Below are 24564 nucleotides of genomic sequence, written 5' to 3' on the forward strand. Positions count from 1 at the left end.
GCGTGCTTGCCGAGACACCCCACGCCTGCGGCAGTAGCTGCCACCGGGTACGCGTCCGTCCCCCGTGTCAGGGGTTTGGGACTGGTGGCTTTGCTGGAGGACTGGTCTAAAAGCCCTGAGCCTCTGCCTTCCGTGGGGTCCTTTGGGTGTCAGGAGCGAGAGGCTGCACGGGAGGAGCCGCAGCCTTGCAGAGCATCAGGACGGCAGTGGGGCGGCTGCTCCGGAAGAGCCCTCGGCTGCTGGGGCAACGGGCTGGGAGCTTGGGGCCAGGCAGGTTTTTGGAGGCAATCTGGTTAAGAATTGGTGCAGCAAAGCCTGGGAACTCGAGGAAAAGAGGGTCCTGCCTTGGACAGCACAGCTGTCCCGAGAGAAGCGTGCAGGAGGCTTCGGAGAGTCTTCTGGGCGCTGTGACCCAGAGCTGCTTGGCTCCCCTGGGCAGCCTGAAAGGTCCGAGTGCATCCCCTGCCCTGGGCTCTTCCCCGACAGCCTAATCCTCCTCCGACGGAGAGCAGCCTTAGGCAGTTGGAGAGTTTAGCAAAGCATTGCTGAGTCCATTTTTACACCTGACTCAATGCCGTTGGGGAAATAACTTTATTTTGGGCCGTGGTTCCCGTCTGCTGCCTGCCTTGCTGGCCTGAAAGTGCCAGCTCGTCTCCCTGCCAGCAGGGCCTGGGGGGGGAGAACAAATGGGCTCTTCTTCCCCGGCTTTGCCATCCTAATTGCATCGTTTGCAGATGAATAAATGCAAACAGCGGCTGCTGTTTACCCTTCTACTTTGTACTCGAGCGCTGCAAACGAGATTTAATTACTGCAATTTTATACCAAAAAGCCTGAGTAACCCCCACGGCAGCCACCTGCTGCAGGGCTCCAGCTGGCCCCGGGGGCCGCCAAGGTCGCGGTGCCCTTCCCTTCGTGGGCTGGAGGGATGCAGGAGCTGGGGCCGCGGTCCCCCCCCTCCCAGCAGCGTGGTGAGCGGGGCGCTGGCCGTCCTGACCCCGGCGCAACCGTGGTGGGAAACGCCGTTCCCACGGGAAGGCATGCGGGCAGCAAAGGGCCGCGGCGCTGAGCCAAACCCGTCCCGACAGCCGTGCGCCCAGGCTGCGCGGGACCCCCAGCGCCGGGGGCGGCAGCACAACAGCCCTGGCCGGGCAGGGAGCATCAAGGCCGGGTTTAAAACCTGGGGGACGCTTTTTTTTTTTTTTTTTTGCAAACGCTAGATCTTTATTGGATTTCTCACAAGAATAAACTCTGCTTCTACGGGAAGCTTTAGGTAGAAACGCTCTCTTTAAAAAGAAAGAAAAGTTGATTTCCTGGCATAGATGTTGGTCCTGAGCGTCCCCCGCGAGCGGCCGGGCTCCGCGGCGGGGGGACCCGACGGTGCCGCCGTGTGCGTCGGAGCTGGCGAGGGCGCCGGGGCTGTGCGCGCCGCAGCCGCCCGGGGGACGGGACCTCGTACCGCTGACCGTGATTTTTAAAAAAGAAGAAAAAGGAAGGCGCCGGCGGCTCGCCGGCACCGCGTACCTGATGGGGCTGGCGGCTGGTTCTCGGGGCAGGGCCGGCCCGGCCGCGGCTCCTGCCCCGAGGGGGTAAAGCTATCCTGGTCTCCATAAAGTGCAGAGAGCGGCGAAGCGCCCGGCGAGGCGGCCGGCCGCGGCCCCTGAGATCTACGGCTACGGGAGGAGGAGGAGGAGGAGGGTGTTCCTGAGTGGGAGGAAGGCCGTGCCGCCCTCGTGGCGGGCCGTGCCCGCGGCTCAGCGCTGCGCCTGGCGGAGGGAAGGGGCCCGCGGCGGCGCTCAGGAGCCGCAGACGACGCGGCAGAGGCGGCCGTGCACCTGGCCCTGCACGGGCTCGCAGGCCAGCGCCTCGCCGTCCACCGTCATGACCCCGGCGCTGGCCCGCGGCTCCAGGCGGAAAGCCCGCACGGGCACGTAGCGCAGGTGGGGGCAGCGCAAGTCCAGGTGGGTGCCCTTCTCCATGGCCAGGAAGAGCTTCAGCAGCATCACGCGGGTGACGCCGGCCTTCAGGAAGAAGAGGTGGATGCGGCCGTCGTGCAGCCGGGCCGCCGGCGCCATGAGCAGGTCGGAGCCCAGGTGCGACTGGTAGATGGCGTAGACGAAGACGAACTCCTCCTCGGGCACCACGGTCCAGTGCGCCGGCACCGGCTGCTGCAGCGGCACCAGGAGCGAGTCCTCAGGCAGAGCCCCCTCGCCCCGGGCGCCCGGCGCCTCCGTCTCCGCCGGCGGCAGGATGCTGCCCGCGTGGCCGTTGGGGACGGGCGCCGGCGGCTCGGCGCGCTCGGCGCCGGGCGCGGCGTCCGCGGGCAGGTAGGAGAGGCGGCCCTGGTACACCCGCAGCCGGGCCAGGTGCTGGATGGTGCCCACGGTGAAGCGGGCGTTGCCCAGCTTGCGGTACTTCTCGCTGGCGATGTCCACGTCGGAGATGAAGCCCCAGCCGAAGCTGAGGAAGGAGAAGAGGCGCTTGCCGGAGGCCGTGCTCAGCGAGACGAGGTCCATCTGCGTGTGCAGCCCCTTGCAGAGGATGAAGGCGCAGTTGGTCAGCAGCTCCTGCTTGGCGGCGCGAGCGTTGCTGCGAAGGACGCGACAGGGTGAGTTTGGGCTTGGAGCAGCCTCGGGGGACTTTGCCAGCGGCCCCCGCGGCTCGCTCAGCCCTGGCACGGCTGGGGCGCTCGGGGCCGCAGCATCCCGCCGTGCTTTGCCCAGCATCCGTGTACAACCCCCCTCCCAAGGATGACGTCCCGGCTGGGCGACAGCCTCCCTCGGGAATGGCTGCCTGCACAGGGGGGAGGTTTTGCAGGGGGTGGGAGGGATAAACCAGCCCTCAAAAGAGGGGTCCAGCTTGGGGCTTAGACCAGGGCAGCCCTGGGGCAGCTCAGCCCAGTCCCTGGCTGTTTTGGGGTAAAGCTGTGCCAGATCCGGAGCCTAGGGAGGAGAAAGGGGGGAGCTGGATAGCAGGGATCAACCCGATGCTCGCGGGGGCCACCCGGGGAGGAGCGCGGGGAGGTGGGTACCATGGCGGGCATCCCCGTGCCGGCAGCCTCCCCGTGGCGCGGCAGGTGGCCTCGGGCCTCCCCACGCTCTGCCCGGCCGCGGTGCCAGCGCAGCGCCCGCGCGCCCTGCTCACCCCGCGTAGTGGTTGATGGAGGCGGCCAGGGCGTTGCCGGAGCCCCCCGGCAGGATGCACAGCGGCTTCTTCACGGCAGCCTCCCAGTCCCGCCGCTCCATGAGCCCATTCACCACCTGCGCGAGGGAAGGAGAGAGGGAGCGTGAGGGCACCGGCACCCCCGGGGTGCCTGCGTCCAGGACCGCGGCTGCCTTGCTTTGCTCGGGGGGGTTTTGCTCCTCCGACGCCTTTCCCTGCCCCTCTTCTCCATGGGAAGCAGTGCTTGGCTCCTGTCCCGTGCCACCCGCTCGCCCCAGCTCCATGCCCTGGCCCGGCGGGGGGGTGTCCGTGCCCCCTCCTCACCTCATGGAGGAGGCCGTCTCCAGACATGACCACCAAGGCGTCCCACTGCGCCAGGTCCTCATCCCGCACCTTCTCGTGAGCGTGCTGGGGTCTCTCTAGGGAGGAGAGCGGAGAGAGCCGAGCGTCGCCGCCGCCGTCATCCCCGCGCCCCAGACGGCAGCCCCATCCCCACTGGGACGCCCGGCCGGGGCAGCGGCACTGGCCTGACTTACCGGTGACGAAGACGGTGGGCGCGATGTCGGCCTCGGCCAGCATGGGCTGCACCACGGCCTGGAAGTCCTTGAGCGCGAGGCCGGGGCCGCTCAGCGGGTTCAGCAGCACCAGCGCGCGGCAGGGCCGGGGCAGGAGCCCGTAGCTGACGCCTGGCAGGGGCACGAGAGGCCTTTGCTCAGCGGGGCCGGCCCGGAGCCTGGCGCGGCGCGTGAGGACGCGGGGCCGGGGGCAGCGGTGACCTGCCTGCCCGCCTGTGCCGGCCCCAGCTGGAGCGGGGCCAGGACAGACACCTGCGCCGGCAGACGGACACTTTGCTCACCCTGCTCCCCCCCCATCGCGGCTCCGGTTTCGCGCGCGGCGGCGGCCCCGGCTCGACTGTAATCAGAGGCCCGGCAGGGGCTGCCATCACTCGAGCCCCTTCTCCCGCGCCGTTTCCAGCCCCGTGCCGAGCCCGGCGGCCGCGCTGCGTGGGAGAGGGTGGCGGGGGACGGCGCCAAGGCCCGGAGGCGACGGCAGCGCGTGGGCGCCAGGCGCTTGCTCAAGGGCCCCTCGGGCGAACGCAGCACGGAGGTGGCTGGCGGGGACACGGCATGGCCGGGGGGACACTGGGACGATGCCGTTTCTGGCCCGGTTGCGCTGCCTGCCAGGAGCCACGTCCCCTCCCGGCAAAGCAGAGCTGGGTGCTCGGGCGCCGGGGCGGGCGGTGGGTGCTGGCGCTCAGGCTCAGCGTCACTGAGCTCGGCTCCTGCCTGCCGACGCGGCACCGAGAGCCGCTCCGCCGCGGGCTCCGAGTCACGAGAGCGAACAGCATTTCCCAGCGCTGCCCCGGGCCGGGACCCCCCCCAGGAACCGTCTGGGCTTTGCACCCAGCAGCAGCAGGGGGGAAAAAAAAAAAGGGGGGGTAAAATCAGGCAGTGGAAATCCAGCGTACGGGGAGGGCTGGAGACCCCGGTCTGCTCCTCTCCTGTCCGCACACTTGGGCTGATTTTAGCTGAGCTGAGTTTAAATACACAAGCAGCATTTTTTCAGCTAACCCCCCCACCGCGGGTGTCCCCCGGGCGGGCGCCTGCCGTTGCACCGGTCGTGGCCTCACCGGGGGCTTCCCGGCCCGGCAGTCACGGATGTGCCCGGAGCGTTCCCGGCCCCAGGGGTGCAGAGTGCTCTGCACCACCGTCAGTGCCACCGGGTCGATTTTGTGCCGGCGGGAGCTCGGTGCCTGCCCGGGCCCCCCCGGCCGCCCCCCGCGGCTCCTTATCTCTCGCCGCCAGGCGCGACGGCACCAGCCGGCCGTCGGGACAGCGGAGGCGAAGCGCCGCTCCAGCCCCCTGCGAGCCTTCCCCGTTCCTGAATGTCCCTAAATCCCCCCCTCGGCAAATCCCGCTCCCAGGAGGGCGGCGTTCAGTCTCCAATTCCCACTGCCGGAGGCAGCCCGCGGGGGGGGGGGGGGGGGCTTGCTTTTCCTCTTTTCCCTCCCCTCCGGAGGATGCCGAGGCAGAGCACAGGGGACCGGAGGGAGCCGAAACACAGCTTTTAAACCCACCGCGTTTCCAAAGCGGCCGCCGAGCCAGCGGGAGGAACGGGCCGGCGCAAGCCTGCAGCGGAGGCTCGCGAGGCCGCGGGGTCCCCCCGAAATTGGGGCTCGCTGCCGGCGCGCCGTGCCGCACCGCCGGGGCCGGGCCGGAGGCTCGCGGGCGGCTTCCTGCCGGGGCCGGGGGCCGGATTTCCCCGTCGGCACGCACCAGCGCGGCCGGGGCCAGGGCAGCTTTGCTCCTCGCCCGGCCAGCTGCAGGGTGGGACGAGGTTCGCTTCCCTATTTCGCGGCTCCCTCCCGCCCGGAGGGTTCGCGGTTATTAACTGCTCGGGGATTTTTTTTTATCCTTAAGGAGAAATAAGGGTGGGGGAATTTCTCCGCCAGCTGCAGAGGTTTATTCCCGAGGATGCTTTAGTTCAGACAGGGAAGGAATTGCAATTTGCTTCCCAGCGCCAGCCCCTCGGCCCTTCCCGAGACCCCACGGACACGAGGCGGGGGGGGGGGGCAGGATCGCTCCGCACGGACCCGCACGCCGCTTCCCAGCCCGGCCTTATCTGCCCCGCGCACGGAGGCGCGCGCGCCGAGATAGGCATCCACGCGGGCACGTGACGGCGGACGCGAGCGCGGGGCGCGGTCGGAGGCGTTTTTATCTCCGTCCCGAGCCGGGGGAGGAGGGTTGCAAATCCTGCCGGCCCTCGTCTACGGAATAGCTGCAAAATCCTCGCTGCCTTCGCCCGTCCTCCTTCCTCGGGCTCCCCGGAGGCCCCGCTCGGGCAAGGAGCCCAAACGCCTGGTAGAAGGGCGATGGTTTTAAAACGCTGGGAGCCGTGCAGCCGCGGAGCTCATACTGGAAATATAGCTGGGGAACTGGTTTCGCCCTCACCCATTTTTGCCGGATTATTATTATTATTATTTTTTATTTACTAAGAGGAGAAGAAAGTTGTTTTGTAGCTGCAGGTCATGTAAAAAAAGCTGCATTTTAAAATGCAGGCAGCAAGAGCTGGGCCAAATGCGATTTGACAGGATCCCTCTAACCGCACGCCTCTTAATTCCGAGTCGGATCAGCGTGGCCGGGCGGCTAAGTAAACGAAGTAGTGCGTATAATTGAATCTCCGCTCAGATGTTCGAACATACGCCTGCCTGCCCTGCCCTCGCTGCCGAAGGTGGGGGGACGCGTCCACAGCGCTGGCTTCTCCCGTTCGGCAGGGGCAGACGGGATCCCCTGAGCGCAGGCGGCCCCGAGCGCGGGGCACAGCCGCGGCCTTCCCGTCCCAACACCCCATTCGGCCCCGGGGGCTCCCGGTCGTCCCCCAGGCCCGGGGGATTCCCTGCTCCCCAGGTGCTGGATGCGACCTGCTGGGATGGTGCCCAGCTGCCTGTCCTCCTTGGGTCAGCAAGGAAACCTTTTTTTTTTTTTTTTTTTTTGCTGTTTGCACTGCTTTTTAACGCTTTGCTACTTATTAAACTGAAGTGTTTGAAGCGGAGGGGGGGGGACCAGGCAAAGGGCCCCCAGCGGGTCGGAGGGGCCTGCTGGGTTTTGGCACTGGGCCAGGTCCCGCCTGCCCTCGCACCCCAGTTGCTTGGGTCGCTGGGGCCGGGCTGGGGGGTCCGCTGGCACTGCCGCCAGCGTCCCCGAGCCAAAGCAGCCCGAGCCCCCGGACGCAATTCCCCACGTCCCGCCAGGCTCCCGAAGTTTGGACGTGCACCGCAGCAGGGGACGGCGCCACGTCGGACACCCTGTCCCCTTCCCGAGCCCCCCGCAGCCTTTGCCCGGGTGCACACGGAGCCGTCCCACGGCGCAGGACCCGGGGACAGGGACGGCGCAGCGCGGACGGACGGGCGAGCTGCTGCCACATCCAGATCCCTCCCGACGGCGCGGGGGTTAACGCTTGCGGGCAGCAGCGGGGCGGAAAGGGCGATCAGCCCCAGGAAAGGGCGATCAGCCCCAGGAAAGGGTGATCAGCCCCAGGAAAGGGGACCCGGTGGGTGACGGCAGAGCAGTGGCTGCGGCGGGCCGGTGCCCAGCGCAGCTCGCAGCCGCCGGGAGCGCAGGGAAAGCAGCCCGGCCGGTCGCAGGCAGCGCCGGGAGAGGCAGGCGGGGAAGGCAGGCTTGGCCCCGAAACACCTCCCTGCCAGCTCATCGCGCCGCGCCGGGAGCCCGGCTCGCAGCCGCCCTCGGCGGGGGAGGCGGCCGCGACCCCCCCCCCGGGCGGGCCCCGACGGCGGCCGGCGCCGGCGAGGCGGGAGCCGGGGCTGGCCCGGATCGGCCCCCTCTGGCTTCGGCGGAGCCCCCCCGCCGGCGGGGGGGGGGGGGGGGGGGGTCGCCGCTGTGCCCGCCCGGCGCCGAGCCGCCAGCCGCCGGGGAGCGACTTCTGCCCCGGGAGCAGGGAGCGCCCGGCGCGGGGGAGGCTGCCGGCCGCGGCGGGGCGAGGGGAGCGGCGGGGCCGGGACTGGGGCCGGGACCGGGGCCGGGGCCGGGGACGGGGCCGGGGACGGGGACGGGGCCGGGGATGGGACCGGGGACGGGGCCGGCACTCACCGTCGGGCCGGGGCACGGCGGGCGCCGCGAGCTCGCGGATCTTGTCGCTCCAGGCGCGGGCGATGCGCAGGTTGCCCTCGGCGTCGGGGGCCACGGCCACGCGGAAGGTGCTCTCGCGGCGGTGGCGGGCGGGCGGCGAGCCCCAGCGCCCGCCGCGCACCGGGTAGCACACGAGCGAGAAGGCGGCGGCGGCGGCGGCGGCGGGCGCGGCGGCGCAGCCCACGCAGTCGGCCAGGCGCAGCGCGGCGTCGGGGCCGCCGGGGCCGCGCACCTGCAGCTCCCGCGGCGTCAGCGCCAGGGCGCAGGCGGCGCCGCCGGGCCCCGGCCCCGCCGTGAAGGTGCCGCGCAGCAGCACCGGGCCGGCGTCGCCGCCGGGGCCGGCGTCGGCGCCGGGGGCCCCGCGGCGCCCGGCGGACATGGGCGGCGGAGCGGGCACCGCGCACCGGGGACGGGACGCACCGGCGAGCGCCGCCCGCCGCCGCCGCCGCCGCGCTGTGGCCGCTGCTCGCTGCTGACACCCGCCGCGGCGCCCGGCAATGACAGGCGGGGCTGCCCCATTCATAAAAACTTAACCCCCGCCTCCCCGCCCGCCCCCCCGGTGCCGGCCTTACCCCCCTCCGGCGGCGGCGGCGGCAGCGGGCGGCGAGGCGGCTGCCGCCTGCCTCAGTTTCCCCGCGCAGCCGAGGGGCCCCCGGGCCGCGGCAGCGCCCCGACGCCGAGCGCCGCCCCGCAGCGCGGCACGGAGGAAGCGGGGACGGGGGTCACGTCGCGGGTGGGCGGCCGGGGGGGGGCCCGGCTCCCACCGTGCTGTCACCCACGCGGCCGGCACCATGCACCGGGGCACCAGCAAGGCTCCGCACCGGGGGCTGCTGCCCAGGAGGCATCTGAACCTGCCCGGCTGGACCGGAGCCTCTGCAAACGCATGAGGAGGTCAGAGAAACACCCTGGGCTTGCCTGAGGTTTCGCCCAGCCGGGCCGCCCTGGCGTGCTGGGTGCTGGGTGCTGGCCGGGCGGTTTTATGCTGGCCGCGGTCCTGGCGCTGGCACAGCACCGAAGCCCTCGCTCACGCTGGGAAGCCGGCAGCAAAGCAGCGCGCAGCCGTGCCTGGCCCAGCTCTTGCGCATCGCGTCCAGTAACGCACAGATCCATACTGGCAGCGGGGACTGAGCCTGCTGGAGACCCTCAACCTCCCCCCGCGGGGCTGAGCAGCGTTTAGCATCGCTTCTGCGTCTCTCCAACCCAGGCAAGGCAAGAGGAGTGGAGCGGTTGCCTGGAGAAATCAAGACGGAGCAAGGGCTGAGGAAGACTGTGGGCAGAGGGGAAGGTCCTGCCCCAGGCGGGGGGGGCAACCACTGGCTCTTCCCAACGGATCACCCTCATCCAGGTCTGTCATTAGCCCCGGAGGAGAGGGGAGATGTTGTCACCTGACCCAAGGCTGCCCTTGGTGTTTCCCAGATGGCACCCACGGTACGCAGCAGGGCTCACCCCACTGGTACAACCAGCGGAGATTTCCAGGCGTGGGGTCCATGTCCATCCCATCTTTGGTGGCTCTTCATCAGGTATCTGTGAGGGTCGGAGAGGGTTTGAGGGTGCCAGGGGCATGGAGTGAGCCCCGAGAAGGGGATGGGTGTCGTTGTGGACCCAGCCCTGGGTACAGCACGCTGGGGATGGAGCTCAGGGTATCCCTGCCTGGACAGCAGGAGGTCACCAGCGTGGCTGGAGATGCTGTGGGTCCGTAGCTGCTGACGACTGCGCTGCCCTATGGCTGCCCATGGCCCGGGTGCTGGTTGCTGACACTGGTTTTTAAGTGCAGCAGGATTGACGTTACGCTCCGAGGGACTGTTGGTCTCCAAGGGGTCTGGCCTAGCCCAGGAACAATCTTTTCACTCAACCCCACAGCCCTGCTGCGGCCGTGGGACGCCCTGCCAGAGATGGTCCCGGAGAGCATGAGCGACTCTCCATGGGACCTGCTCCCATGCCCCATACCTGTCCGTGGGCCTCCATGGGGTGTCCCACCTGGCTGCCCAGCTCCGAGCAATGCTCAGGAATGGTTCCTTTGCGAAAGCTGGAGGGTTGAAGGCCTCCTGGGCCAGGCCTGCCGCAGAGGACCCACGAATGGCAGAAGGAAGTTGGGTTTCCTATAGATGTGACCCCAACATCCTTAAATCTCTGCCCAGCACTACTCCTAGGGCCTCCCCAGCACCCCTATTGCAACGCCTGCGCCCCAGTCCCTCCCTTCGCCTCACCCGAGCCTTCCTCCCCCCCTCAGCTCCCTCAAATGACCCCTCGTTGCAATGCTGGTTGTGCAGCTTCACGCAACGTGGGGCCGATGGGCCAGCTGGCAGCCGGCACGACGACAACCTTGAGCTCACGCCTCGGGGAAGACATCGGTTTTCACACTTAGAGGAGTTTAATTATCTTTAAGCCCTCCGTCCCTCTGTAAACCGAGGGAAATGAGCCAAAAGTTTCCAGGAGGGAATGGGACTACCAGCTGGATAGATAACGCCACGGTGGAAGTCTTCTTTCCCTAGGGTGACCAGGCTAAAAACGGTGGCACAGTTTGGAGCAACACACCTCCAAAAAAGACTTCCCTGGGCGCTATCACTTGAAAGAGATGGCTAAAGACGGAGGTGGGAGAAAACCCACGCCGAGCGACCTGCTGCCTGATGCTTTCCGCTGGGGAGCCAAAGCGCCCGCAGACGGCAGTGGGGAGCCAGTTCGGGTTCCCCCACACTGATTTTTGGCGAGATTTGGGTACGCCACTTCCCTGGCCGGCTGCTAATGAAGGGCCAGCACTGCCGTGCCGTGGTTCAGCGTTTGCAAACAGCCCCGAGGTCCTCGGCAAGGTGTCCGTGGGCGGAAATAGCTGCAGGCTTGGGAGCGCGGATCCGCGGACCTGCCTTCAAAGTGACTAACCGGCTCCTGATTTCCGCTCGGGAAGGCACGGGACACGGGGAGAGGAAATGATATCAGCTGGCAAACTGCTCACGGCAGGTTGTTTTGGTCTCTGTCCTCGATGCTGCTGCATCCCCGTGCCGCAGGGATCCCCTTTGCCCTGCCTGGCCTGGAAGCAACACCGTAAATAGGAGTCAAAAGCCCGGACGGTCTCCGCTGGCTGCGTCACCCGTCCCGATGCCGCGCCGCCCTCAGCGGGTGCCCGCTTGGTGCCACACCAGCCCGGGGCTCACCGCCAGCTCCGTGCAGCTCCCTTTGCTTCTGCAAAGCCCCTGATGCTGCGCTCATCCGTGTCGTATCCGAGTGCCTGGGCAGAAGCCCATGACCCAACGGATCTCCCGGCCGCTGCTTTGCCCCTTCGTTCTCCGGGGCCACCGGGTTGGTTGGACCCGGCCCCACACGGATGCTACTCGTTAGCATGGAGATGCAATGTTTAATGCAGAAGTGGGATTGCTTCCGTCACAGCTGGGTAATTAAGGAGATTTCTTGTAGCCACCCGCAGCGGGACGGATGCAGGCCGGTATCCCGGGGAAGGCGCTCGGGTCCTCACCAGGGCTCATCTCCCAGCGCCTGCTCCATCGCCCAAGCGGTGCAACACCGGGTCTGAGCCACACAAGCAGAGCAGTTTTATCCCTGCCGCTGAGCACCCTTTCCCAGGCCACGACGGCCCGGGGGCCTTGGGGACTGGATGCGGCCATGATGTGGATGGAGGGAGAGGGAGATGAGGCTCCTTCTTCCACCCTGCAGAGGGTGGGAGAAGGCTTGTATGTCCCCGGCTCTGCTCTTGGAGCCGCTGCCGTGACCTCTGTGCCGCAGGCCCTCCGGAGAAAGCAAAAGATGCTCTGCACGTGGGGAAACTGAGGCAGGATCAGCAGGCAGGACCTGCCCCGAGTTGTGCAAGAAGCCAAGGGTTAAATATGGCAATTAAATGCCCCCTCCTCTCCTCCCTGCCCCCGGATCCAGCCAGTCCTCCCCAAGGGAGCGGGAGCGTGTCCAGGGCTCAGGGTTGTGCACGGGGGTCTCACTCGCTGCTCTCTGCCGGAAGAAAGCGGAGGGGGGCCCGGCTTCCCCCGGGGCTCTGTGCAGCCAGTGAGCCAGTCCAACCCTGCAGGCTCCCCCCGCCAATGAATCCCAGCTCCAGCTCCAGCCTGAGACTGTGCCAGGGCAGAGCCGGGAGCTGTGCAGAGGACACGGCTCTGCTGCAAGCTGAACCGCAGCATTTCGCTCCGTTCCGCTCCGGGGCCTGCAGCTCCCTCTCTCCCTCCCCAATCCCCGCACGCTCGCCGCTCTGCCGCCTCCGCCGCGAGCCGGCCGGGGCCGGGGGATGGAGGGGCCGCGGTCGCCCCGGATCAGCCTCTCCTAGCTCGCTCTCCTTGCTCAAGGTACATGTCTCAAGGTGGAGCCCGAAATAGCGCTGCGCCGCGGCGCGCTGCGCTGGGGCTGCCTGCAGGGCTTGGCAGGGGGACAGGCGCCGACTGCAGCAACGGGGACGGTCCAGGCAGCGCCTGCGGCAGCGGCCGAGGCGGAGGCCACCCCTTCCCCAGGGCAGGCCGGGCCTGGGGCGGCTGCTCCATCCCGCTCGGGTGCCCAGGCGCGGGAACAGCCCCCCGCGCGGCTCCACCGGCGAGATGCTGATGTGACGCAGGGGGACAGCACGGAGCAGCGAGGGGCTGGCAGTGACGGAGGTCTCTCCTGGAGGAGACCCCAAGGCACAAAGGCAGGACAGGGGGTGGCAGGGTTTGGGTCACACCAGGTGACCAAGCGACCCAGTGAGGATCTCCCAATTTGCTGCAGGGCTCTGGCAAGTCACTCTGTCTCCCCTCTTTGCCTCTTTGCAGCCACGGCACCTACACACCCAAGCGACCTGCGGGCAGTATAGAAATCAAGATGATTCTGGCTTCACACGGGGACCAGGGCTTGTCCCAAGAGGTTTCTCCATCTCGGAGGAGCCAGCGATTAGGGCAGGAGCCCCCCAGGACCCGACCCCGCGCCGGGCTCTGGGCAGGTCGCCGCCTTCCCCGGCCTCCCCGGTGCACGCCAGGACCCCGGGGCTCGCCGCAAGCCTCTTGGCAGCCCCAGCGAGCTGAGCTCATTCTTCCCAGCTGATCATTTACTCAGGAATGTTTCCGAGGTCAGTTCACCACCAGAAAAATGCTCCCAAACGCCCAGCGAGAAGCTGCCGCGTCTCGAGCGCCCGCCCCGCTCGCTCGGCCTAAAAGTCACCCCGATGACTAACCCCGCCGTCAGCGAGAGGGGGGCCGACGCGCCGCTGTTTGATCTCACTGCGTTCTCCGGGAAGCCAAATTTCAGGCTGTCGCAAGGTTCTCACCACTTCCCGATAGCGGTTTCCTGCAATGGCATGAACACGCGCATATTTGGGAGCTGAGTCAGCCCTGCAACGAGAACCACCTGGCCGGGCTCGCGCCGGCTGGGCTGCGGGAGCCTTCCCGGGGCGGACAGGCCCCCGGGCGTCAGGCTCGGCGTCTGCGGGGCAGAACCACCCAGGAGGGACGCGGCGTCCCACCGCGGCGCGCCGTCGCTGGCCGGGATAGGATAAAGCGGGACTCGCTGCCGTAATTCTCACAGCTCTTCTCTTTCTTTGCTGGGTTGGGAATCGTGTGCTTCGGCCACCCCGGCACCAGGGAAAAACTTGTGAAGGAGAAAGGGCAAAACTTTGCCCGGCCCTGCAGGGGATGCGTGTCCTGCCCGCGCAGGACAGCGCCGACGGCTCGGCTCCTCGGCCATCCTGCGAATAAACCCTGCCGAAGCGTGCCAGTGTGCGCCGAGCAGGCCCACGGCCCCCCGCGTTATAAAAAACCACAACCTCCAGCCCCCCCAACACAACTTGAACCCCTCTGCTCAGCGAATAACTCGGCATCGCGGGCAGCGAGCGAGCCTGAGCCCGGATAAGACTTTTCAAAGGCGCTAAACCTGCTTAAAGCCGGTGCTGCTCCCTGACCCACCCTCCTAATCCTGCCCGGCTGATAATGGAATAATAAAGGGCTGCGGAGCTGAGCTGAGCTCCCACACCGCGCCGCACCGCGCCGTGGGGGAGGTTTCTGCTGCTCGGTACGTGCTGCGAGCACATATATTAATTAGCCCCGTAAGTAAACACGGCTGCTTCTTTCTTCTCCTTTTGCCCGGCTGTAAAACCAGGTGTAACCTTCAGCCTGCCAAGCGCCTACAGCGCAACCGCTCCCCTTTCCAGGAGTAAAGGTTGCGGCACCGATAGCAGCCGCGATCCCTGCCCGCCGATCCCCGGGCTCCTCGGAGGCCGACGAGGCGCCCCGGGGGCCGCCGGGGTGCGGAAGGTGCCAAGCTCCCCGCCAGCGGTGCCAACCATTCAGCCGGGCTGTGCGGGAGCCCGCGGAACCCGCAAACTCGTTGCAGCTCAGCCCCAGCGGCTGGGAAACCAAAGGGAGGTGACAACCTGGGCAGGATCAGTCCCCTGCAGAGCTGCTGGCCGCAAAAGAGGGTCGGCACAGCACGGGGGTCTGCATGTCCCACCCTGTCCTGGCCGTCAGCCAGCCCTCGCGTTACAGCCGCAAATCACAGCACGGCACTAGCGACAGTGACTGGCGTCCCCGGTGTATTAACGCCCAGGCTAACGTATCCCTGGGCCCAATACGATGTCCAAGGTGGTGGGTGTGAGCCGGGACATCTGGACAGATTCATCCAGAAGGGTCAGACTGACCCCAAAGCCTGCTGCGGCAGGGTGAGTCGCAGCCTGGGTGGGAAACAGCAGCCGATCAGGCGATGGAGCAGGTCGCTGGCCAGAGCCTGCTAAAAACGGGTGGGAAAACTCTGGAAGGAGCGAGTCAGCCTACGGCGGTGCCCGGCAGCACCCGCGCCCACCCGGCTCCCGCAGCACCCGTGCCAGGCTGGTGTGCTGAGCCGCCAAGCGAGGAGCCGGCTTGGCGCTGAGCAGGGCTCCCGGGGGCACCACCAGGCCGCGGGGGGAAGGTGCAGAGCCGGCTCCAGGTGGGAAGGGGTTAATCAGCCCTGCTCCAGCACACCTGAACCGCAGGGAGGGAAGGGCCTTAAAAGAGGAGGGCAGCAGGGTAGGCTGGGTGCAGGGGGTTGGGGTGAGCTGTAGAGGAGAGCCCCTGTCCCAGGGGGCTTTGGAAGGGTGCTGAGCACCCTGTGATGGTGCTGTGGGCTGCAGGTATCCCTTCCTTCAGGCCTAGCCCTTGCTGGGACCCTGCTGCGCTGGGTCTCGCTCCTGGGGCAGGTACCCCTTGCTCTCCTCCACCCAGGAGCTGGGCTGGGGCTTGTCCCTGCTGCTGCCTTCTCCAGGGTGTCCCTGTAGGAGCCTCTCCTTGCTGTCCCCATCCTTTGGGGTGTCCCCGCTCCCCTGGGAGCTGCTGCTGCTTCCCTGATGGGTACAGGAGGGGCCTTGGGAGGCAGCCAGCTTCCTAAACCACAAAAATAGTCTGTCTCCCCCCCTCCATTTTTTTCTTCTTCCCTCCAGTTTCTTCCCTTTGAAGGATGAAGCCAGCAACTTGTGACAACAGAACTGCTGCAGCACGGATCCCGTGACCGCTGTCAGATGACTGTCGCTTGCAGGGCAGCAGGTTCCTGCACAGCTGCTGCTGAACGTGCATCGCTGCGCGGCACCGAGGGACAGCCAGGCCCCAGGCCGGGTAGCTCAGGAGCTGGGGGATGCCAGAGACGGGGGGTTTTGGTGGCCTGGCGAACAGACGCTGCTGATCCATCTCGGGCTGCAGAGTTATCGCTAGCCTGAAGGTCGGATTAGCGCAGCACGCCTGGCTACGCTGCAGCGAGCGATTTAAAATGCTGTCATCTTGGAAGCACGGAGTGAATCCAGGCAGCTGATCCTGTTAGCTCTCGCCTCGTCTTAACACCGAGATCTGGAAACAAGAGGGGCCACGGCAGTTGGGCTCTCCTCGAGGCAAGGCTAGAATAACCCTTGTGGGGACATGGTGGGGATGAAGGATCTTCACGGAACAGAGGGGAGTCTGAGAGGCACCAGGTGACCCAGCAAGTATCACACTTGGCTTTTGCAGCCTATGGCCAACAGCAAACCTGTTGCCTGCAGTGCAGGAGGGATGTCGGGTCAGGAGCTTTGCTGTGCAGTCAGACGCCTCTTTCTGCTTGGTCAAGGCAGACCTTGGAGTTGATCTAAGCGTCTGCTCCTCTGGTGAACTGAGCAATGTCCAAAACATCAGTATGTTCATGGACGCAACTGTGGATGCCTTCCTGCTCTGCTCCTCCGCTCTCCCTATGCATCCAGATCACTGGTGACAAGTGAGCTGGGGATCTTCCTAGCATTGCAGGGGATTTAACCTCTGGAGGAAGAGAAGAGGAGATCTTGGTTCCCAGCTCTGCCACTGACTCCCTGGGTGCCCTTGGTCAAGTCCCTTTGGCCTCTTTAGTTGGAAGAATAACCCTGGATCTGCCCCTGCAGCAAAGAGGAGATGATGGCCATGCAGTGGCTCACCTCAACCCTCCAAGCCCAGGTACCAGCAAAGGCAACGGCGTAAATCCTGGCCTAGTTCGAGTGCCGGCATGTGACTTCCTTCCTGCAGCCTGTTCTGCTGCGCTTGGCAGCCTGTCAAGGCAGAGCTGATGGCTGTGACGGGTGAGCCATGCTGAGCACCAGGAGCCTCATCCTGCTGTCAGAGTACACCCAACTACTCAGGAACTCTCCTGACTCAAACACCAGCAAAATAACTGCTTGGCTGGTCCTGAGTGATTCTCAAGGAAGAGGTGGGGATGGCTCAGATGCTGCAGTGACCAAAAAAAAAAGCCACCAGATATGGTGAAGGGAGACAAAACTTTCCATCCCGGTGCTTGAGAGGTGCAATGCAATATATGGAGGAGGGGGCAATGATGCATTTGTATCTCCTCCGCATTAAGGATGCTGTTTTTTAATGAGGCTTGGAGAGAAACAGTTTTTCATGACCACCAGCACATGCCCTGCTTCAATGAAAGGGGACTTAGAGATGCTGCAGCTCCTAGCTAAACATCAAATTTTTCCAAAAGCAGGTATCCCCATAGAGACAACTGCCCTAACGGTGCTGTTGTGCCACCAAACACGGCGGCTGGCACGTACCAGAGCATCCCGGCAGCTGGAAGCAGGGAAGGATGCTACTGAATAAGAGATGTACATCCTCCAAGGAGTGCTGGAGAAAACCCACTGTGAGCTCTCTCCTCTTCTCCCCTTGTCCCAGGGCTGTGCTGCAATTCTTGGCATGTTAGCCAGAAGAAAATAGGCCAGCAGCTGATATGCTTCATCTTGCAGTGCCCTTACATAATGGCTTTCTTAGAAAACTGTCAGGAAAACCTCTTCCTGCAGGGCAAAGAAAACAATGCGGGGCTATCGCGGTGAACGAATTAGTGCTGTTTGCCTTCCCCACAATATGAAGTGCACTTTGTGTTGACCTTCCTGGGCCAAAAAAAGAGCTGTGAGACTGGGTTTGGAGCAGAAAGTTTATTTTCTGGTTAGATAAGTCATTAGTGCTTGTGCTTAAGGGAGACTTTGTCTACAAGTCAGGTCCCCCAAGATCCTCTGGGCTGACGTTGCATATCCACCTGAGGATGGATACAGAGAGCACGTTCGGCTTCTGCTGATCGCTCGTATCTCTCTGGCAGCCTCTCTGCTGGGAGGCTGAGACCCAAAAGCAAGATGGGGATTGCTGGTGACATGTAGCCACAAGGGAGACGTGCTAGGATTAGGAGGGGGAAGCCAACGACCGAGGCTGTTCTGCTCGGCTGCTTTCGTAAAAGATGCCAAGTGACGTCTTTCCCTGGGCTATCGGTAGCGAGGAGAGCGGGCGAGCAAGCCTAAAGGAAAACGAAGCCTGGGGCAGGCTGCCTGCCCTGTGGCACCCCGGCAGCGGCCCCGACGGCCTCGCACGGGCGCCGCGGCTGCCACGCGCGGTGGGCAGCGCACGGCCTCCGTGTGCTCCTCGGGGGAAACCGTCCTCTCCCTGCTCGCTCCCCCTAAGCCCTTTAATCGCACCCCGCTTGTTCTTAACCGCGGCCAGCTGCCGCAGCCCGAGCCCTGCCCTCCAGGGAGGCCGCGAGAACGCGGTGCTCAGGGCTCGGCGACCGCTGGGGAGCTCTTCCACCCAAATCACCCCATGACGAAGCAACCCGGCCGACTGCAGGGCGATAGCCGGGCCTGGCCGGCTGCCTTCAAGGCGGCCCGCTGGCAGCCGCCGGCCCCTCAGCAGCGCCGCCATGGCCCGTCGCCAACGGCCGTCGCGGGCCGCGCCACGCCCCCCGGCTGCCAGCGAGCGGCACCAGAGCGCCCGCTGCGGCGCTTCCGTTGGGCCGCCCGTGAGGCGGCCATCTTGGGCTCTGGAAGTGAAGCCGCCGCCACTGAGCCAAGGAAGTGCCTCGCACCGCCCGGCAGAGGGGGAGCCGGTCGCGGCGCGTTGCACCCGCCCCTGCGGACGCGGAGGCTGCTCCTGAGGAGTGGGGGGGGGTTGCCCCGTTCTTACGTCCTCACCGCAGGTACCGGCGCTGTTCGGGAAAGAGATAATATCCCCCGCACACCCCTCCCGCCGTTATTCCGGGGGGGGGGGGTCGTGCCCTCACTTAAGATGGCTGCGGGCGCTGGGGGGGGGCGGTCACTCCCCGCGGAGAAAATGGCCGCCGAGGGGAGCGGCGCTCTAGCCGCGCGTCTCTGTGGACGGCGCCGGGTGGCGGAACTCTCCTCGCTCTGTGTTGGGGGGGGGCAGAGCCCGCGCCGCCCTCGCAGCCCCGGCCCCGCAGGGACCCCTTCTCCTCACGGGGGACCCTCAGCCCCACTGGGCCCTCCCCCAGCAGGGATACGCCTCTCCCAGGGCTCCCCCTGGCCCCACGGGGAATTTCACCCCCCCCTTTCCAGCCTCCCCCCAGCCCAAGTCCCCCTTTTCCAAGCTCACCCCCCTCCCCCAAGGGCCCCTGTGGGTGCTGGGGGGGGGGGGCAGCACCTCGCTTGCCCGCTCTCTTCCCCCGCTTCCTCTCCCTGCCTCCCCGCTCCGTCCCCGCGCGTCGTGTCGCAGCCTCCCCGCTCCCCGGCTTCACCTGCCTCTTGGCTTCGTCTTTAACCTGCTGCCCGCGAAAGGCTCCTCGGCCTGGCTGCCCTCTGCCCCGGGAGGCGGCCGTGCCCCCCCGGGCGCTTCGGGGGGCCCCGGCTGGGCCTGGGATAAGGGCAGGAGCACGTCTGGAAGCAGAGGAAGAGTTAGCCGAGGCCTGGCTTATCCCTTTCTGCACCGGCCCGGCGTCCCTCTGAGCGTGCTGCGGCTGCTGCGGTTTTTTATAGGCATATCCCCCCCCCCACACACACACACTTCTTTTACACTTTGCAATAAGAGTAAACCAGCAAGATCCTAGGTAGCAGAAGGGTTACCCTCCTCCTCCTCCTCCTCCTCCTTCTCCTCCTCCTTCCCACCCCTTAAGGGGCGGCGATAGTGGTGGAGAGGAAGAAAAGGATGCCACGGAAGCTGTTGTTGCCTTATAAATCTGTTTTTTCTCACTTTCGCGCTCCGAGGGGTTCGCATGCTTCCTCGGCAATGAACGCGGCCAGAAGTGGCTACCGCGTCTTCTCGGCAAACTCCACGGCGGCCTGCACCGAGCTGGCAAAGAGGATCACAGAGTAAGTTCCTCCTCTTTCAAGTTTCTTTTTCCGCGAGCGCTCGTCGTCGTCGGAGGGAGGCTGGTTTCAAACTGGCTCAAAAGGATTCTCGCGTCCTCCCGCGTCCCCGCGCCAGAGGCACCTCGCTGGTGTGGCTGTGCTGCAAACACCTTTGCTGTGGAGGTTTTAAACTGGGAGTGTTCACAGCTCCGTCTTCCTCCTACTCCATGCCGGCCGATCTCTCCTGATAACTCGTTAGGATGTAGTGATGAAAACGGACCAGTGGTTTTCTCTATCTTGTGTCTTTAACACCAATTTCCGTGCTGGAAAGTCTGGATTGCAGCTGAGGACTGTTACTTCTTGAAAGGGAGAAGGTGAGACTTGTCTAAACAGACGTCAGAAAGTGTTTACTTGCTTTGGGAGATGCTCAAAACTTTCTCTGCTGCTTTTTGTGGCAAAGTGTTTGTAACTTCGTTTGCGTGACAGCTTTGTTGCTTGGAGCGTGGGGAGTGCTGCCTGTGCAAACCTGGGTGCAGCACCAACGTTTGTACTAACCAAAGTGCATTAACCGGTTTTTAGATGTGGTGGAACAGGTGGGCAGCCCATGCTAATGAAAGAAAGCTTAATTTAGGAACAAAAGCATGCCCCTTTTGTCAGCCCATCAATTGGGCAGAACGTGACCGCGGCTCGGCAGGGACGGACACGTTAGGTCCTGTTGAATGAGGTGCGTAACAGTCGGCTCCGAAACACAGCTCCCGTTTTTTAGTGCGCAGAGCAATGCTGAGTTTTTCCTCCCACTCGATTCTTTGTTTTGGATTAGTTTGGTTCAAATCAGGGCAAACAGCAAGCAGGGCGCACGTGGCTGAAGGGGCTTTTCTAAGGAACAGGCATCTGTTTAGTGCTGAGCCAGGGAAGCCGTCATCCTGAAGCTGGTTTGGGGTTTCCTTTCTGCTTCCTCTCAGCTACAGAGCGTAGGAAGCTGCTCCCAAAATCAGGGGTCCTCGGTGCCTTTTGGCCTGCCACGGCGGACAGCATCCTTGCTACCGTTTAGAGGCAGCTGTCCACCCATTTTCATCTCCAAGGGGAATGTTTAAATTGGGAACGATTAAACCGGCACCAGAAATAGGTGCGCTGCGTTCTTAAACTGCAAGAATGTTTTGATAGGCGTCTGGCTAGCTTAATAACCCGTGCGTTCAGTCCTCAGCGCGGATAATCCCCGTGAAGCTGACTGTGCTGTTTGTCCGGGATCGCTGGTGTTGATGGGACGGATGGAGGGGAACACCGACGAGCTGAGCCCTCTTTGGATGAGAGGTGGGGAGGGAAGTCTTTGTATCTGAGAGCGGAAAGGGCTACTTTGGGGGGGGGGGGTTTGCTATATTTAGTCAGTTCCCTATTGCTTTGCCTTCACCGGTACAGCTCTGAAAATAAACTCTACTTAAAAAACAGTTAGTTCTGCGGCAGCGGATGGGGCGTGCTTTCACTAAGGCCTGTCCTGTTGCGTCAACATGGGATATAGCAGAACCCTCCTGGGAGCGAGGGGACAAGTTCCAAGTTCTCAGGGCTGGAAGAGTAAACAGCCGTTCTTTATCCTCTGCCCTTTGTCTTAAAAATAATTGACCGTCTCTTAAAGCCGTAGTGGGGAACGACGTGGAGCAGGCTTCCAGCGGTTGTGGCGCACAGCTGGCTACGTAACCTGCTCTGTTTATGTTCGCTTTTCTCCGTTGAGTGGCGATAGGTGCGAGGTTTTAGAAATGTTTGGCGTTCCTTCTCCACGTATGGGAGCGCAGGTATCCCCAGACACGGTAAAGGGCTCTAACCCGGTCCGGGGTGTTCAGTGATGCTCTGAGAAGCGACAGCAGAATCGTGAGAGTGATGTCCTGGCTGTCCCTCACAAAATAAGCTTTTAAGAGGTGGTTTAGTCTTTTTGCCTGGGCTATAACATCAGTAAAGAAGTTGGGCGCTTGAGTGCTCATATTAGCACAATAGTGTGATTTATAGCTACTGCTTAAAGCGAAGCTTAAATACGCGTAGCTTCCCCATCTGTAAAATGGGAATAGTGACCACTTAGAAGTGGAAAGGTGTGGAGCGGTTTTGTGGGAGCGGGGTGCAAAATCTGGAACTGTTAATAACACAGATTTCTCCAAAGTAAAAAGTCCTGAAAACCCAGTGCATTTTCAGCCTCTTCTTGTGTTGTGGTTTTGTGCCGACTTCCCCTCGGAGCTCAGGGGCTCTTGCAGCAGGTTTATAATACCTCCCTTGTTTTTTCAGGTTGCAAAAGATGCGTGACTGCTGCCTTTCCCCCCGTGTCACATCCCAGCGTGTACTTTGCTGGGGAGGGCAGTTGCACCCTAAAATAGAGTTGGAGCAGTCTTATAAGGGTGAGTCTGTCTAATATTGTGCGTTTTTTTTAAAGTTTTTTTATGACCTTTAGCATAAGTAGTAAAAGAACTTTAAAACAACACGCAATATTAGGAGTAGGGCCCTTTGAGACGCTGCCTCCGTCCAGGCTCTGTCGCTCTTTGCCTGTAGGTGTGATGCCGGTGGAGCTGGCTGTCACGCTGAAGTGCTGTGTTAGGAGGGAGTCAAGAGTCGAAGGTGGTTTATTTTAGCGACGCTGGTGCAAAGGGGTGTGGGACAGAGCGGGGAGAGAGCAGAGTCTGTATGCTGCAGCCGTTATAAGAAAGGTAAGCAAGCCCTAGAAATACCCCCGGAATCTGCTTGGGATATTCAGTACATAACCAGCTGGGTAAAAAGAGCACTCTGAAGATCCCCTTCTTGAGTTAAAATCAATACTTGAGTCCTCCTGGTTTATCCTTTTTTGAAAAAAACCCACAAAACCTCGAGGCTGGGGAGGAGCAATCTGAACAGCTTTCAGATGTCTGCTTCATGTCAATCTCCTTGCCTCATTTCGTGCAAAACTTCCAGATTTGCTTTCGATTCAGCCTCTGAGCGTGGCATTCTGGCACGCTTCCGATCCTTACAATTTCCTATTATGCATACTTCTCTGGTTATAGGATGAGTGACTAAATGGTTGATCTGACTTTCCTTCTGAATTTTCAGAGCTTTTATTTATGGTAGCTTCTGCCAGGGAGAGGAGATAGTGCTGATTTATGAGAACCAAATACGTTGAAACTCCTAAATAATAAAGATGCTTAGATTCAGGAACACTGAAGAATAAATAAAACCCTATGTTCATTTGTATCATGTAAATTGAGTGGGATTTTTTTTTTTTTTAAGTCTTTCCCAGATGGAAAGAAAACCTCCGCTGTAATTAGGACACTTGGCACCTGATTACAAGCTGCTTTTGCAAGAGAGAAAGATAATTTCTGTGACCAGTGGTGATCCCTAATGGGCCCTGTGTGCTGGTAGGGGGAGGGAGGAGGTCTAGCAAGTCTTTCTAATCTCTGGAGTCGGACAGATGCATTTAGTTCTCCTCCCTCTGAACGCAGCGTTTGGCACAGAGGGTGCAGATGTTACGTTCCCCTCGCTGCCCGTGTTTTTGGCTGGAGGGGACTGTTGCCTGAAGCGTGCTAACACCTCCCCGGTGCTCCGGCAGCTCTGCGTTATCTGCAACACGACGTTACCCTAAACTCATCACAAAGCATGGGTGTGTATGCTCTAAACATTCATTCGGTTTGCAGCCTGGAAAATGACGGTGATCTTGAGAGGAAAGGAATGCTGTGAGCCTCAACAGTGTGGAGTAATAAGGAAAAGATGGAGATTTCCTGTTCTGCTCTTTGATCATGTAGAGCCCTGTAAACAGTGCTGTAAAACTGAGGCAGTGCTTTCTGCGACTGAGCTGAAGGTGAGCTCTGCTTTTGGAAGAGATAGTGTTTTAGGAGGACTCATAGCAACTTTCCCTAGCTGAAGGAAGGAGCGTTTCTGATGAGATGCAGGAAAAGCAAGGTCAGCCATCCTTGTCAGGTCATCTCGGTAAGCGATAGAGCACAAGAGAGGATGGTACAGGGGAGTCAGATCACAGTAACCTGGTGCTCCTGTTCCCTCCTGTCTGCAAGTCCCGTTCGACCTTTGGGAAGGAGCTCGAGCGTGGTGCTCTGGAAGGCCAGCAGATAGCAACAACCTGTTTCCCTCAGAGGATGTGAAGCACCGTGGCAGGAAGCTCACAGATATTACAGGGTAAAACTGCATCAAGTTTTTTGGCAAAAGGAAATGAACAACCAGCTACAAAATAGCGTAGTTGGAGCAGGATGCAGAAGGAGCAGGATTCAGAAGGAGCACAATGCTGGAGTAGGAGCACTGGAGAACGTGGAGCGGTTGGAGTTTGAAGTATGCTGCGAGTTTCTCGGTGCAACTTAGATGGAGCCGGTAACACGACTGAGCAAATTTGTTTTGCCCCATGGCCTTTATGCTGGCCGATGTCAGATTTAGGGTAAGTTCCTTCATGAGCAGCAGACTGGTAAGAGCAGAGGAAACTGCAGTGCTTGCGAGTGATTCGGCTGCACAGCTTTTGTAATGGCTGGAACAAGTGATGCGGGCGCTAAATGGCTCCGGAGGGAAGTCCCAGATGAGAAGCAAGGACCGTTCTTCAAGTAGCCAGTCATGCTGGGGAGAAGGAGTGAGGCAGAAGGGAGCTAAAAAGATTATAACGATATCTGACCAGATTGCCTTTATGCCGAAAGCCTTCTCTGTTTCCTTTTCTTTTCCAGATCTGGTCTTGAATCGAGAGATTAGGAAATACACGGTAGAGCTGCCGCTGTGCTAGCTGGACCAGTTGGCTGTGGCCTTTATTTGAAGGCTTGCTCGAACATGAGAAAAGCAATGCAGACTCGGGCTGTAGCTTTCTTTGCCCTCTGCCGGCCAAGGCCAAGCACAGAGCAGATCCCGTCGTGTCGGCTCCAGCACCGTCCAGGGTCCGCAGCGGTTCAGCAAGTCCGTAGGTGCGGGGAGACTAGGCTATTTGCAGAGCTGAGACTAGTAAAAGTGCTTGTAATGAAGAGGTTAATGCCAGAATAAAACCGTATCATAGTCAAGGGCTTCATCTGGATACAGCATTCTCCGTTCAAGTTGAATTTTTGCACCGTGATCTGGCCATAAGTTTCATTCAGAGATAATTTTATGAATGTTTTTAAGGTGTTTGTCAGAGAGTAGGAGGGGGAAAGGCAGCACGGGCTGAGAGACAGAGCGCTTCCCGGTGGTATTGCAACGTGCTTTCATGCCGTGAAATGCTGCAAGTTAGGTTTGCCTCTTGAATTTTGATTCAGCTGAACATAAAGTCTCTTTTAACTGACTGTCCTT

The 24564-nt window shown here is 62.4% G+C and overlaps 2 protein-coding genes and 1 long non-coding RNA gene across 6 annotated transcripts in view; 1 reads left to right on the forward strand and 2 right to left on the reverse strand.

Annotated features, from left to right (window-relative positions):
* Positions 1 to 1265: 1265 nt before the first annotated feature.
* Positions 1266 to 8184, reverse strand: SPHK1 (sphingosine kinase 1). The gene is made up of 5 exons (XM_067308384.1): positions 7767 to 8184; positions 3696 to 3845; positions 3484 to 3578; positions 3142 to 3257; positions 1266 to 2586 (listed from the first exon to the last, which is right to left on the reverse strand). The coding sequence occupies exons 1-5, from the start codon at positions 8182 to 8184 to the stop codon at positions 1794 to 1796; spliced, it is 1572 nt and encodes a 523-aa protein (XP_067164485.1). The 3' UTR covers positions 1266 to 1793.
* An 8977-nt stretch (positions 8185 to 17161) lies between these two features.
* LOC136993695 (uncharacterized) lies at positions 17162 to 19077 on the reverse strand. Its single transcript, XR_010886104.1, has 2 exons — positions 18759 to 19077; positions 17162 to 18212 (listed from the first exon to the last, which is right to left on the reverse strand). It is a non-coding gene; the product is annotated as an uncharacterized lncRNA (long non-coding RNA).
* The window catches only part of PRPSAP1 (phosphoribosyl pyrophosphate synthetase associated protein 1), a 32923-nt gene continuing 25528 nt past the window's right edge, over positions 17170 to 24564 (forward strand). For 2 of the 4 annotated variants that reach the window (XM_013943738.2, XM_013943739.2), the window contains exon 1: positions 19121 to 19329. In XM_013943738.2, coding sequence (XP_013799192.1) covers positions 19166 to 19329 — 164 coding nt within the window. In that variant the 5' untranslated portion in view covers positions 19121 to 19165. Of the gene's footprint in view, positions 18204 to 19120; positions 19330 to 19642; positions 19683 to 24564 lie in introns of those variants that run through there. The other 2 variants (XM_067308555.1, XM_067308556.1) reach the window with 2 other exon arrangements.

This window comes from Apteryx mantelli, chromosome 19 (assembly GCF_036417845.1).
Source record: "Apteryx mantelli isolate bAptMan1 chromosome 19, bAptMan1.hap1, whole genome shotgun sequence".
Taxonomy (NCBI): domain Eukaryota; kingdom Metazoa; phylum Chordata; class Aves; order Apterygiformes; family Apterygidae; genus Apteryx; species Apteryx mantelli.

Coding starts and splice junctions, on each gene's coding strand:
- SPHK1 (XM_067308384.1), bottom strand. CDS start 8,184: ATGTCCGCCGGGCGCCGCGGGGCCCCCGGCGCCGACGCCGGCCCCGGC. Junction 3,846..7,766: donor CGCCGTGCCCCGGCCCGACG/GTGAGTGCCGGC, acceptor TGCCCCTGCCAG/GCGTCAGCTACGGGCTCCTG. Junction 3,258..3,483: donor GAGACGGCCTCCTCCATGAG/GTGAGGAGGGGG, acceptor TCCCTCGCGCAG/GTGGTGAATGGGCTCATGGA.